The 15359-nt window shown below is 37.8% G+C and overlaps 1 protein-coding gene across 1 annotated transcript in view; it reads right to left on the bottom strand.

Annotated features, from left to right (window-relative positions):
- Positions 1 to 5836: 5836 nt before the first annotated feature.
- The window catches only part of LOC104308039 (protein ELYS-like), a 35528-nt gene continuing 26005 nt past the window's right edge, over positions 5837 to 15359 (bottom strand). Inside the window, 13 exon segments of the mRNA XM_054162293.1 lie at positions 5837 to 5926; positions 5928 to 6049; positions 6052 to 6304; positions 8217 to 8251; positions 8495 to 8567; positions 9873 to 10070; positions 11797 to 11989; positions 12434 to 12541; positions 13067 to 13199; positions 13292 to 13367; positions 13498 to 13656; positions 14528 to 14659; positions 14724 to 14868. Of these exon segments, the coding sequence (XP_054018268.1) occupies positions 5843 to 5926; positions 5928 to 6049; positions 6052 to 6304; positions 8217 to 8251; positions 8495 to 8567; positions 9873 to 10070; positions 11797 to 11989; positions 12434 to 12541; positions 13067 to 13199; positions 13292 to 13367; positions 13498 to 13656; positions 14528 to 14659; positions 14724 to 14868 (1711 nt within the window). The 3' untranslated portion in view covers positions 5837 to 5842.

The raw sequence follows: 15359 nt of genomic DNA, 5'->3' as shown, positions 1-15359 counted from the left end.
CCCAACTCTTAAGTCTGTCAAGGTCTGTCTGGATGGCACCTCCTCCCCCAGCATATTAAATATGCCACACATCTTTACATCAACAGTAAACTTGCTGACTTGCACTCAATCCCAGTGTCCATATTGCTGACAAAGATGTTAAACAGCATCAGTCCCACTACTGACCCCTGAGGAACACCACTCATCTTAGACATTGAGCCATTGACCATTGCTCCTTGAGTGAAACCATCAAGCTAATTCCTTATCCACTGAGTGGTCCCACACCAAATCCATGTCTTTTCAATTTATAGATTAGTATGTTGTGGGGGACAATGTCAAACACTTTACATAAGTCCAGGTAGATGGCCTCAGTTGTTCTTCCCTTATCCATCAATGAGGTTACCCCACATTATGAATAAAGGGTGATAAGGCAAGAAATTAATAAAAATATAAAGTTAATGTGGCTCTGCCTCACACATAACTATATACAAAAGTTATCAAAGACTATAAAGCTTCAGTATTCAGTTGAGAAAATCTTCACAATAGAGATGGTTACAAATGGTTTGAGAACAATATTTGGAAAAAGATAGATCCCAAAGCAGTAAATTTTCCCACTAACCAAAGGCAGGAATTTCCAAGAGTCTTTAGGAATATGTCAATTACTCACAATGCTGCTTGCTGATTGTGGAAATTTCTCTTTTGTCTCTTTTTATCAGAAAATCCTTCTGAACTGCTTTGCTGCTTATAATCCACATGTGTGTGGTGGGCAAAAACCCGTGAGAGAAGAGCCTCATGTTCTCTGCAGCTCACCTGTTGTATATAGCCAGCTAATTTTTGTTGGAATTGTCACCAGACAAAGGCTATTGATAACCATCAGTTCTCTGCTTAAACATGCCCAAACATGCCCAAAACAAGCCTAGAGTTGACCCTGCATGGGGTCTGTGCCTGGCAGGACACGTGGCTTGGGGGAAGGGCCCATGTGAAGTCCAGTGACCCACAGGCCTGGGAGGGGGAGGTATCTCTCCTCTGGCTCCTTTCATCTCAGCCTGTTTCCCCCATATCCCACCTTCACTGGGGTGGGGGGGGAGGAGGTTTGTGTGCACTGTCACACCCCATCAAAGAAGGCCATCAGATTTGTCAGGCATGGTTTGCCCTTAGTGATGATATTTCTCTAAGAACTTTCAGTGTGTAAAAGAAACTTTTATTATTTCCTGTATAATTGACCTTCTGTCCAACTCAAACACTACACTCAGGTTTTATTACTACAGTATAACCCTGCAGTTCTACATGTAGGGAATACTAACCACATTATGTCCTCAGTAAACTTCTCAGGACTGCTTTTTTTTTTTGACAAGGTAATCAATGTAAATAAGATCTCCCCCAAGGCTGAATTAAAAAAAATTCACTAAGAACTAACTTTCCTATAGCCCTATTGATTTCCTCTTGTGTCTGAAAAATCAATAAAACTGCCTGATGTTTATTTTAGGTATCTATTGTTGTACTTTTCCCTTTGGTAAACTCCTACAATTCAGTTTGAATTTCATCATTTCCCATGTCTATGTCTTTTGTTGGTTTGTGTTGGGTTTTTTTTTGGTTTGGTTTTGTTTTTCCCCCAAAATCTGTATTATTGTCTTGCATTTTATCAAGTCTGCACAGCAGAGACTTGGCCATTTTTTTCTTCTTGTTAAATATAGACATAGGTATTGCTAGGTTTGCTATTGTAATTTTTATCAAAGTCTCAAGCAAGACTTGCATACTGAAAACTTGGAGACCGGCAGCATCCTGTCGGACAGAACATACAAACAAGACTGTTGCCATATTCCATCCAAATTTATGCAGTGTGAAATCTGACCATTGAAATAGAAAGGCTCTTAAAATTATTGGATAACAAGGAAGAAATGGATGTAAGAGTGCTATTTCTGCATTCTGCTTTTGGAGAGACAATGAACAGTAGAGCTCTGGGGAAATGTGATCAGACAGAGAAACAACAGAAAGTATGTGACTGATTAAAATGGAAATGGATGGCCCAAGAGTAATAGACAGGGATGGGAGCCCCACTGATACTGCAAGGATTAATGTTTATAACCTCACCAAGACAGTCACTACTGTGACTTGGAGTGGTGCTTTAGAGTAGTTCAACACACAGTTTCTCCTGTTTTGGTATACAAATAACACGATACTCATGTAAAACCCAGTCTTAGCCTTCCTGACAGATTCCTGTCAGGAAGTACATCTTTTCAGTGAGGCTCTCAGCAATTAAAAGCAAGACCTGTGTTTCCTTATTTAAATTCTTAAGATACTAACTCAGGTATATTTGGTCTTATTTAACTGGAGGAAAAAAGAGTCACAAGAGAACAATCTCTTGGAAAATAAAACCAACATTTATCCCCAGTGACAATGACACTTGCTTTTCCACAGTATGTGGAGGCATTTACTCCTCTAGGGACAGAAAATTCCCTTACACATATGTAAAAATTAATAAAACAGTTAAGAAACATTAGGAAAATATAGCCTACAGTCATTCTACTTTACTTTTCTTTAGCATATAGAGTAGCTGTTTGCATCATATATACAGTCTCTTGTTAAAAGCAATTGATCTGTTACAGTGACTTAGAGTCATATGGACTTACAGCGGTATCAGCACTAATAAAACAGGAACAGGGTGCACTTTCCATTAAAGTAATAAATCTCTGATTTGAATACCTGAATCCTTTATCAGTCATACTCCAAACAGAATCCTAAAATACTAGCTATTCCCAAAGTAAGCCTTCACACATCTCTGCATGTTAAAGAAGTTATTCACTGAGGAAAAATATCAAGCCAACTGTCTTTGCCTTTTTTGGACAAGTCTATTGAAGTCTGTTGTGGCCTCTTTTAAATGAAGTGTGTGCAGTCACTTTTTTGCTGCCTATATATAATGTAGAGTCTCATTTAGTGCTTTTGTGTTGTATAATAACATTTGTGTTTTATAATAACTGCAAACTTCTGAAACTCAACTTACATTTACTGCTAAACCAAGAACTTCAAACAGTCAGACTAACGTTGATTTGGTGTCCCTTCTAAATTCATCCTTTGAGCAACTTCTGCTTGTATCTCCAGGTTTCATGCATTGGTACTAATGAGTATTTTCCTGATTTTTTTGGATTCAGCAAGAGCATGGCTAACACCCTTTCTCTCTCAGGAAATAATTATTACCCACGAAAATAAGCCATAAAGAATTAAATTAATAAATGTTTATATTTATTTCTTTGAAATCCAGAAAAGTAGGTGGTGCATTTATCCCAGGCTAAAGAGTAGTCATTAATATTGAAAACTGTAACTGGAGATGACAGTAAATTTGATCAAAAGCTCTGGAAACTTAAAGGATTGATGAAAGAACTTTTTTTTTTCTCTAGGTATGCTCTAAACTCCCCTTTCCCCACCTACATCAGAGGAGGTTTGAATGGGGGAAGACAATGGCATGAAATTGCCTTCCCCTCCCCCTGGGGGACAAGTAAAAGGTGCCCATTCTTCCCGCTGGGAAGAATTAATTATTTTGATAGTATAAAATAACAATTAATTGAGTTAAATATGTGACTGACAGATTTCATCAGGATTTTGTTATCTTTTTTTCCTTTAATTCTTAAATTTAATTCTTCTAACTGTCTATTGGCTCTATAATGAACAATCTTGACATTCTTGCAACATCAGTGAATAAGGGATTCCAGCAGCGTGAAGTCCTGCCCAAGTTATGTCATTGCAAAAGCAGCACCCTGTGATCCCATCCATGCCTCCTTTTTCCTAGATACTCTACAAGAAAAGACTGTAACTCCTCAGCAGCCATCATCCACAAAGAAGCTTAATAATCACATAGGCAACAAGATATATTACATCCCTCTTTAAGCACAATACAAATTGCTTGCTGCAAGGTTAATCAAGGACATTTCTTCGCACCAGTAAATCTTGTATTTCCACAACAAAGACTTACAGAATGAACATTTCAAAGTTATTTGATCCATAGTTATTTTTAGGGCTATTAATCTCATTTTAAGAGCTGCATAATTTTTCAGCTGTCTACATATAATTTCACTTAGCTGCTGCATGAAACTGCTTAATGTATTTATTGCAGTTGAAGACACAATTATTGTCAGTGTTAGTCTTTTTCAAGACCTATCAAGATAGTGTAGTTCATGTTCTGTATTACAAATGGTATATGCTCTTTTGTATACTTTTTTGACTATACTTATTGCACTGCAGTCTTTGTTTTCTTTCTCCTCACAGAGTCACAGAATCAGAATGTTAGTGGTTGGAAGGGACCTCCAGAAGTCATTGGTCCAACCTCACTGCCAAATCAGGATCACAGGAATGCATGGAGGTGGGGTTTGAAACTCTGTAGAGAAAGCTCCACAACCTTTCTGGGAAGCCTGCTTCAGTGTTCCAATACCCTCACTGTAAAGAAGTGTATCCTTTTGTTGAGGTAGATCCTCCTCTGTTCTAGCTTGTACCCATTTTTCTTTGTCCTATCACTGGACAGCAAAATAATTCTAGTTTTCCCAAACTCCCAACAAAATAAAGACCAGTTTTTCTCCTGACACAGTATGTGTATTTCATGTTTCACTTTCCCAACCACAACAGACATGGAATACTCATAAAACCTGAAGTCACTGGATTGAGGCAAGCATTACTGTATGAATATTTATTGTCTGAGTTACAAACAACATAAACCAGATTATAATACCTGTTGCCACTAAACTTAAAAATATCTTTATCTCCAGATGTACTTCACAGAGGAAGTGTGAGTATGATGTAATATTTGAAATGCTTTGAGATATATGAAAGCAAAATTCTATGTTACGTATAGTTCCTTTTAAAACCAACTGTGTTTCTAGTATTTTTTTAATTGGCCTATAAACTCTTCTAAAAATCAGACAGTAGGAAGGAAGCAGCTGTAGCACTGATAAGCCATATTAACAAGGATACAGCACAACAAAGGAAGCCACAACCTCTTTCCTGCTGCATAGTAAATCCATTTCACAATCCTCAGAATAAATTGCTTTTTCGTTTTGTGTAACTGAAACTGTAAGTGAAATAGAAGTTGAATATTTTTTTGGTGGCTGAAATAAAGCAATTTTCTAACTGAAATTTCCCTGTTGAGAAATTCAAGCAGACAACACTGCCGATAAATTATTTTTGAGGGTTGTGAGAAACGAATATATATGGACAATCCTCTCCTGAATCTCAAGCAAGCAAACAAAAATTTTCAAGTGTTTAAGTAGTGTATTTTTGTTTGAATTATAGAAAAGAGCTTCAATACAACAGGATGGCATCTTGCAAGGCACTGATCTCAGGCAGAGTTATAAAGCATTAATTTTAGTCACAGTCATATTTGATAATACAGGAGGAAAAACAGAAAAATGTGTGCTTGCTGCACTAGTTTATTAGAAGTTGTCAGTTACAGAAAGATCCAGCATAGAGAAACTGATGTTACCTGGAACAGGCAGCAATAGATGTGTTTTCATGTATACAACAGAAAATTCTCATCTAAGATAAATTGTACTCTATTTGTATTTAATAATTCCAGTTAAATTACACCAAAGTCACTAGTTAAAAAGGTTTGGAGAGATCACTATAATAAAAGAGTTTGGCTTCTGGCATAGGACACTCCAGAGAATGTCCACTGCAGAGTTTAGAGCTTAACAGAGACAGAGATTGTTCAAGTTAACTAGTACTGATGATACACTCTACTTGACGGATGTCTTTTAGTTTCACCTTCCACTCCTTCTGGCACAGTTGTTAAGGGTGCTTTTCCATTCTGGAATCTAGTTTCCTTTTCTCCTATGGTTTCATGAATATACCGTTCTGTGACACTTCACATATAAACTCTTTACTTCTTGTCTTGGATTACATACAGTAAGGTCTCAGCAATGGGTACCTTAATGGATTCAGGAATGTATGGGAGTGACTGCAGTATTTTGAGATTCCTGATCACTAGTGACAGTGGACACTGGCTTTGTAGCATGTTGTCGCTTTTTGGTATTTTCTAAACTCTTCATAGGTTTTTCCTCTGCTTTTGTTCCAGTTGGTTTAGAAGCAGGTCTCCCATTTCTGCTTCACCTTCTTCTTTTCCCAAGATTGAAGCAAAATTACTCTGAGATATAAAAGGCTCTGCTTCTCCCTCAGCTGCATCACATTTACCATCTTGTGTGTCAGGTGCATCACATGCAAAGGGTTGCTCTACTGGCATCATAGATGTACTAAAGACTGCCTGATGGATGGGGTTCACTATATGGTGATGTTTCAGGTACTGTTCTGAGGTTTGTGCCTTGATTGCACTATCTGCAATAACCTAAAGGTGAAAAATGTTAATGCATTATTAATTATCAAACACGCTAACTACAAACTGAGCTAGACAAAACTGAGGACAGTGAAATGCTGTTTTTCCTTTCAGATCACTGTGCAATGTAAAGTTGAAAACATATGATGAGCTCCCTACTACAGGTAAGAGTTGAAGGGACAGAGAACAGTATTCAGTGCGTGCAGTCCTCTTCTTCATTTCTGAGACTTCACGACTAATGATGACTTAGTTGATTAGATAGTATTGGATGATAGGTTGGACTTGATGATCTCAAAGGTCTTTTCCAACCTGGTTAATACTATTCTATTTGCCACCACCCATGAACAAAGTGAGCAGTTTTACAATACAAGCTACATATACAACTGGCAGTAATCATCACACTGTTGTACTTTCTGGAAGGATACAAATCCACACAGTGAACAACTCTGCCTCTAACAAGGTCAAAAACTGTTGTGTCCCCAAACTTTAATGTTTCAGTCACCATAGTTGTGATGGAAAGACTTCATCAAATTTGCCAGGTATCACATCCAACAGCTCACCACCACACTTGGATTACATGGGACAACAAAGGTATTTTAAATACTTCCATCTCATGTTTTGTGATTCCCTGTACTCAAACTTTTATGTGGACAAGAAAAGTAGTATCTCAGTGTATTTCAAGTGACTCATGGTTACCATGCTAGCCAACAATGGCAGAAGGAAGAAGCCACTTAACAGGAGTGCCCATAGAATCTGCTTCCTTTTTTGCCTGATGCCTTGTCAAAAGTTGCTAAAGAATGATATTAGAGCAACATGCCATGCTTCAAATCTAAATTCAGGAAATACTACTATGCATATATATCCCTATTATGCTTAAGAATCTATGAACAAGAAAGCATTAAGCACTTTGTCCTAAATTCAGTGCAGGTAGACATGCTCAAAATGTATGTTTATGTCTAAATCAGTAAGAACCAGTTAAATCAGAGAAACCTTCACTGCAATGCTACCTGAATGACTGCAGAAGGTTTGTGACTCTGTAGGATGCATCCACCCTGACAAAGACCTGACGATGATTTGGGCTTACCAAAGACCTGATAAAGATTTGGTATTCATGGCCATTAAAACTTGATTATTTTCTTTTAATCCATTAGCTTGCCTTTTGACATATGCTTGCCCTCAACTAATTAGACTAACCATAGGCCAGACTCAGCTAGGGTATATACGTGGCCCCATTTGGAACTAATTTCTGTCGGTCATCATTGGAGCAGTGTGTCTATAGTTGGGGACTTTCCCATTGGATCAGGATGCTTCCTGAGGAAACTTCCCAAGAGCGAGCCCTCACCCTCCCTTCTGGTGAGTGACTGCTTCTGGATATATAGAATCACAGAATTGTTTCACCTGGAAAAGACCTTTAAGATCATCAAGTCTAACCATTATCTACCAAGTCTGGTGCTAAACTATGTCCCTTAGCAAATTGTAAAGGATCTAAGGATCTAAGCACTTAAATCATCCTAAATCATTCTGAAAATGAGTTTGGTTCCCACATAATTTTTTCACTGTAAACCCCAACTCTTATGATTGTCCTTAACATCAAAACTGTATTTTTTAAAGTCAAATAAGAAATGTTTAAGATCTAGTAAAGCAAATAAAATCAGTTATTTTTTAAAAACTGTAGTCAGTTTGTTTTGTACTACTACAGCTCTCAATGGCCCAAGACTTGACAGGTTCTATTCTACGTTCTAGGTATAGAAAATGCATAGGAGAAAAGAGTATGTGCCTTTACATAATGAGGTTTTAAATTCTATTAACCAGATCAAGAAAATGCAACATTTTGGTGTGCCTTCTAATTGCCAGTAAGTCAGCACTATCCTCAATCTTCAAAGTCTTTTCTATTCTGCAGAAAATGGGAAAATATTTTGCTTACATTAATTTCCTCTGTTTCAGGAAGACTATTAGAAACTTATTTCTTCCTCTGGAGAAGGAACAACTGGATGTCTGTTTCTCCCCCATACTCCTCTAATTTTGGAAAATACATCACTGATGAAAGCTGCTATACTACACAAAATTCCTCTATTGTCTTTTTTTGCTACTGTTGATGATGGCTTTGGTCTTGAGTCTGCAAACCAAGAGGGAAAATATATTAGCATTGTGGAATCAAAGGGATGATTAGTTGCCCATTATATTTCCCCCCCTCAAAATTACCTCTTAAGACTGATGAAGGTGAATGGTAAGGCCATTTCTCTAAACAAAGCTTCTTTTGAGCTCTAGGAGAGGTCTAGGAAGGAGTAAATAGATACCAATGTTTGTAAGTTTTACATGTGTCACCTTAAGCAAGGCACTACAAAATTAATTCTCCTTGTAGCACTATTTTAGCTTTTAAAGTTGAGTGTGACAATTAATCACACTTCTGAGTGATTATTGAGTTTCTATGACCCTGGAGAATTTATATTAATTTGGTCTTGTGTTTGCTTATACTGTCATCTCAAGGCTGTTCATTACTGCATTTTCAAGAACAAAGAGCTTTGCATACCTACAATCATAACTCAGGATTTCTTTTTTTCATGCTCCTCATAACAGACAATAAAAGCTATGAGAAATAGAGATTATGACAACTTGTTGATCCAAGCTCATGCATGTAGATACTGGCACATGCCCCATTCTGCACCTCTTCTCAAAATGTTATTACAGTAACTGCATGACAAGCTGGATCAGGGAACACAAATGACAGAACAACCCCATGCAGTGCTACAGGCTGGGGTCAGACTGGTGGTGGAGGTGGTGGAGTCACCATCACTGGAGGTGTTCAGAAGGAGACTTGATAGGGTGCTTGGTTGCATGGTTTAGTTGATTAGGTAGTGTTGGATAATAGGTTGGACATGATGATCTTGCAGGTCTCTTCCAACCTGGTCTGGTCTGGTCTGGTCTGGTCTATTCTATTCTATTCTATTCTATTCTATTCTATTCTATTCTATTCTATTCTATTCTATTCTAACAAAAGGAGGAGTAGAAGGGGACAGATTTCAGATGGCTCAACTTCATTTGACAACTATACAAATTCTGTACCTCATGCAAGGCGAGTAGCAAACCCAAGAACTCTAGGGCTAGAGAACAGACGACAGTATAGCTCTCTTTATTGGGAGTCTACTTTTACCATTATTTAAGCAAACCCAGCCCTGTGAAAAGAGAGACTGAAAGTAAATGCAGCTCCTGGCTTCTCTTGCTTTCAAAGGGGTCCAATTGGCAAAGCTTAACAAACCTAGACAGTCATTCCTGCCATACCACCATTTAAAAAGGCAGAGCAGGAAGCTGAAGTAGCAATTTGAAAAAAATCACATCTCTTAACAGTGCTTGAGTGAAAAACACAGGGGCCACTGATATTCATCATGAAGATCTTCCTATAAGCATGTGATGTTATGGAAGTTCTGACTTAACCTTTTTTGACAAAATTCAAGCCTGCCATTTCTGATTTGCAATTCCAGTTCTCAACTGAAGGCATTTAGGCAAACTTTAAAAAAAAAAAAAATCTAAATCAAATCACATTTATGAAGCATTTAACTGTAAAAATTGCAGCCCAGCTTACCCTAACAGATTGTTTGGCATTGGAGTTTTGTTCACTGAAAGATACTCTAGTTTTCTTTGCTTGTAGAGGAGGAGTAACTGATTGAGATGCAGAGGGAGTTGCTAGTGTCGTGGTGCAAAGGCTGGATTTGAGAATAGACCGAGGCTTAAACTCACAAAAACCAGAAGGAGGAGTAGATGTGGCCAAATCTTTAGCTGTCTATGAAAAGAAAAAAAAAAATTCATTTAAAACCAGTTGAATCTTCAAAACAGAAAACTTTACTTGTCACAAGTATTCATTTAAATTAGAAACTGAGTTTGTACCAGCAGAGTGGACAAAGTTTACCCTTTGCACTGTTTGTTTTCCAAGGGTACTAAAATCCTAATGCTGAACCCCCATGCTTTCTGTGTTTCTTCTGGCTTTTAAATGTATTTATTTTATAATGGCAACATAAAATGTTATTTTTTTCCCAGTTAATTTCCTGCAGAAACAAGGATATATGGAATCACCAGGGAGGTGATACACTAGACTAAATGATGTGACACTGCTGAAAAACATCTATACATCTTAATCTAGAAGTATCCAGGTCTTTTTACCTCAGCTCAAAAAAGATTATACAGTATTGAAAGATTTAAAAGGAGGATAATGAAATGAGCTTAATGATACAGACAATATTTAACATGAAGAGGAAAACTTATAATTCAGAGAGAGCACAACTAGCTTGTTCAGGCAGGCAAAAGGCAAAAAGAACAGCACCATGAAAATAGTTCAAATATGATTTCTTTGCATGATAAAGAGATTTAGGGTAGTGAATGGAAATACAACTTAACACAAACAATTAGCCATCACTAAATTTGACAGAGACTGATACCACTTTACTGATAGCACTTAGTTGTTGTTCACTTAACTGCATTAAGTAAATTAAGTGTATACTTTCGTGCTTGTAGGCGTGCAAGTCAAATTGTACAGAGACATTGAAAATCTAAATAATGAGATAATTAAGCCACAAATTGCAGATCTAAATATATTGAAAAATTAAATTTTAACTTACTTTGTTCCATGCAGTAAAGACAAGAGTATTTCATGAAGCTAAGGGACAACAAGCAGACTGCAATTACCTTCAAACTAAACCTTCCCTCCTTAAGACAGTTCCCAACATATTGCTTCTGTCATGGCTTAATGAGTGCACAGATTGCTCTATTGCTCCAAAAGGGGCAAAAGAACATAGATTGGATGGTAATGGAAAGTTTAAATGGAAAGGCTATTCACAAACTACAACGCTACAGTTACACAGTAATGAGCATAGCAAAGCATATAGAATACAAACAAATCCACAGTCTAGGCTTAACACACAAGCTCATTAAGCTAGAGCTTTACACACAACTCTCTTTACACCAGGACAGCCAATTCAGAGCAAAATCCCAGCACTCTTCCTTCCCCCACCTGGTATTTCCCATAAGCACCCAGGCCTCTTTCTTCACCCCCCTGCCCACCATTGCTAGGCTGGTTTGGGCTGACCAGGCCCAAACTGCCCCTCACTGTTTCCAAATCCTGCCCCCATGCTTAGGCCATAACTACGCAGTAAAGATACCAGAATGTAAGAAAGGTGTCTCCCAGGGAGACCAGAGGGAAGAAAGAGAGAGAAATTGACTTTGCAGCCACCTTTATAGGAATGCAGGATTTATGGGAAGAAATACACTATTTCCTGTGTTCACCCACTGGGCTGGACCCTCTGGACACTGGGGGTCTCAACTCTGTGGCCCTCTTAAGGCACCCATAGCCTCAAACTGCCACAGCTTCCCAAAGGACTGCATATACAATAACCACACACATACTGAAAATATTTCACCACCTGAATACAAGAATGTTTCTCTTAAATACTTGGATGGTGTAATTTTAATTGTTTCTGAACTTTTGGTTTAGTTGGTCCTTGTAAAGTACAAACCTTAACCACCAGAGGAGTCTGCAGTAAATTCAGCTCTGGTGCTCTTGAAAAATTCTCCAGTGAGATGAAGCTATGCATATTTGATTTCAATGGCCTGGATGCCATGAAAGTAGAAGCTCTGTATGGTGACTGCCAGCTACCACCTTTTGCTGCAGAATATGAAGAAACAGAATAGACCAGAAAACCCAGCAATCTGTGAAGACAGAAAATTAAAAATGTGAACATAAATAAATAAATGAGAAATCATGACACATTCAACAAATCTGAGATGATGCACAACAAAAACATTTGGTGTACTAGAAATAGAGGTGAGCCCTCAGTGTTGGGTGATGTATCAGACCAATGAACAAGTTCTGGACATATTCTTTTTTATAATTACTGCTTTACACGTCATACTTCATTTTCTAAACCACTGCTTTTGAGGCAGGAGTAACCCAAGTGATGTAATCCTAGCATTTACATTTCTGTGGTGGGACCACTTCAAATTCACCCCTTAGTTCTGCACCGAAGTTGACCTTTATTTAACAGATACAAAACTAAAGGCAAACAGGACACTTGCAAACAGGAAAGCATATATACAGAAATATTCACAGACACACATATTCTATATGAGAAGCAATAGCTATTCCAGCTATACCTGAAGCCTTTTTGGGAAGATTTTGTAACTGGTCTTTCAAGAAATGCTTTGGGCAAGTCTGCACCAGGGAGAGGATGTGGTAGGACTGCTGGTTCTGCAGCTCTAGGTCTAGAATTAGAAGGAAAATGTAACTGACTTTCATTCCCCTGAAGTAAAAGCATACCAGAATTCAAGTCCATTTGACCATGTCACTTGCAAGAAAATCATCTGCAATACTACGTTCTTTTCCACAGTTTATACTTCTGCCTAGATAGAAGTAAGAAAAAGGCAGAAATGAAGCAGAAAATGGGCAAGAAGTGGTAAAAGGCTACTGTTTGATCATACAGTAAAATCCTTCAATATCCGTACACAAATAGCTTGATGGTAATCATACTTTCAGCTATCTGAAATTCTGTAAACACATTTACAATAAATACATGTATTTGCATAAATAAGATTATCATAGCCAAAATCCCTCTCTCCAAATATTCCTTATGATGAATTGATTCTTCAATGTTTCATAGTGTATGCACAAAAAAGCCAAAGAGTTTTATGCTTGTGCACCTTCCTTCCAAAACATTATTGTAATTCAAATGGGTATCTCTCTCCTCCAACAGGTAGGTCAAAGCTAAACTTTGTTGAAAGGCTGCTTACCTAGCATACTGTGAGACACTGCTTTTCTCCTCATTTCTTACCCATACTTCTCTAATTTTGGATAATACACTACTGATGAGAGTCGCTATTCCATCTTTTTTTGCTACTGTTGATAGTGGCTTTGGTTTTGAGTCTGCAAACCAAGAGGGAAAATATATTAGCACTCTGGAATCAAAGGGATGGTTAGTAGCCCATTATATTTTATCCCGCCCCCCCCCAGATTACCTCCTCTTGTGACCGACGAAGGTGAACAGTAAGGCCATTTCTCTGAAGAAAGCTTCTTTTGAGCTCTAGGAGGTGTCTAGGAAGGAGTAAATAAATAGATACCAATGTTTGTAAGTTTTACATGTGTCACCTTAAGCAAGGCACTACAAAATTAATTCTCCTTGTAGCACTATTTTAGCTTTTAAAAGTGTGAGAATCAATCACACTTCCAAGTGCTTATTGAGTTTCCATGACCCTGGAGATCCAGAAGGCTCAGCGCTTTCTCCAGGCAGCTCCCTATGAACTCTAGGAAAGATTTTTCCATATTAGTCTAACACAGAATTTCTGGCAACTGCTCTTTCTTACAGGAAAGGATTTTGGACATTCTGGCAAGTGAAAAGCATAAAATAAGAAGTTAGCTTATTACAGTATGTTAATTGCCCAGAAGTTTTTTCTAGCAGTGTTGTTTCTAATTACTGAATACATTTCCTCCACATATACAGTAAAACACATCCACTGCACAGAATGGCAGGAAGTTTTACCCATCAGTGCATACCAATTTCAACTGCCAGTTTTAGCTAAGTAGGAGGAAGACTGAAATTATAACAGAGCCTACAACTTTCCATAAAAATAATTTTGAGACTCTGCAGAACATTATTCTGATATACTTGTTACCACCTGTGATTTTTAAATGGCGTACAAAAAAATGACAAAGAAAAAACTACCTACACACACACCCTCTGGCAGGAAGAAAGTTTTCAAATGCAAAACTTAACACTTCCAAGACCACCTGATAAACTATGGTTCTGGAAAACAGCAAATGTGTCACAGATTCCTAACAGAAGTTCACACAATGCAAAATTTTATCTGGCTAATTTGAGAAGCAGAAACAAATAAGAATGTCTGTCATAAGTTGTATATGAATAAATTATGACTTGAAAGAATAGCCTTGAAGTAGTGAAATAGTTTGTTTAAATTTTTGGTTCAGCCCTAAGTTCAGGTATAGAAACTCATTTTTAGTACTTCAAAGGACAGTGTAAAAACAAAGCAGAATATCCATTGCATGCTATCAAAAAGCTGTTAGTAATACCTCACAGGCACTTGCACAGCTCAGCCCTAAGTTCAGGTATAGAAACTCATTTTTAGTACTTCAAAGGACAGTGTAAAAACAAAGCAGAATATCCATTGCATGCTATCAAAAAGCTGTTAGTAATACCTCACAGGCACTTGCACAGCTGACAGAACTTTTATGCTTACTGTAAGATTAACCTTCTTTGACCAATTCAGCTGTAGTGCCACAATATAGTTGGCACACTGCAAATGGTAGACTAAAGGAAATGCAGATTTCTGAACACGAGCATTGTTCTGTAAAAACTTCTCCAAACAGTTCTAAGAGAAATAACACATTAAAAGAAATATTATTAAGATTTTTTTTTGTCTTGCCCACCCTTACTAGCTCAGCAGTTGTGAAAGGTAGCTTCAGTAAGTCTTCCATTAGTCCTATCTCCTGGCAGACTTCAAATGTGTGTTTTAACAGCTCTTCTCTGTTTAACGTAGTGGCAGATTGCTGCAACAAACCCCATGCCTCCATCATGCACCTGTAATGAAGATAGCCCCAAATTATTGTATTCAACATGTAAAGGAAAGATAGGGGCATTATGGTTTATATTATTTGTTCTCCATTTTTCATAATATTTGAATGCCAAAATGGTGTGCGGTGGGTTGAAGTTATCCCGCAGCATTAACATTTTGCCAGACCAACTCAGTTAGAAGCAAATGAAGCTGTATTTACAAGTAAAAACTATACTCTACAATGGAATGAAATGAATATGTATAAATATGCAATATTTACAATATTATATAGATATTTACAATTAGTAAACAACACAAAACCGCCCCTGGTCAAAAAGACCAAGGAAGCCGTTCCACTGCCTCCCCATCCCCTGGCCCGGGAGAGGAGCGGAAAGAGAAAGCAGGGGGTTAGACTTAGCCAAGGTCAGCCAAAGCATGTTCTCTACTGAGCAAAGCAAAATGAGCCAAGATGAGAGGAGAGAAGAGAGGAGGGAAGAGAGGAGGGAAGAGAGGAGGG

Source organism: Dryobates pubescens, chromosome 6 (genome assembly GCF_014839835.1).
Source record: "Dryobates pubescens isolate bDryPub1 chromosome 6, bDryPub1.pri, whole genome shotgun sequence".
NCBI lineage: Eukaryota > Metazoa > Chordata > Aves > Piciformes > Picidae > Dryobates > Dryobates pubescens.
Note: the sequence above shows the minus strand (reverse complement) of the source record. Positions and strands in the feature narration are given on the sequence as shown.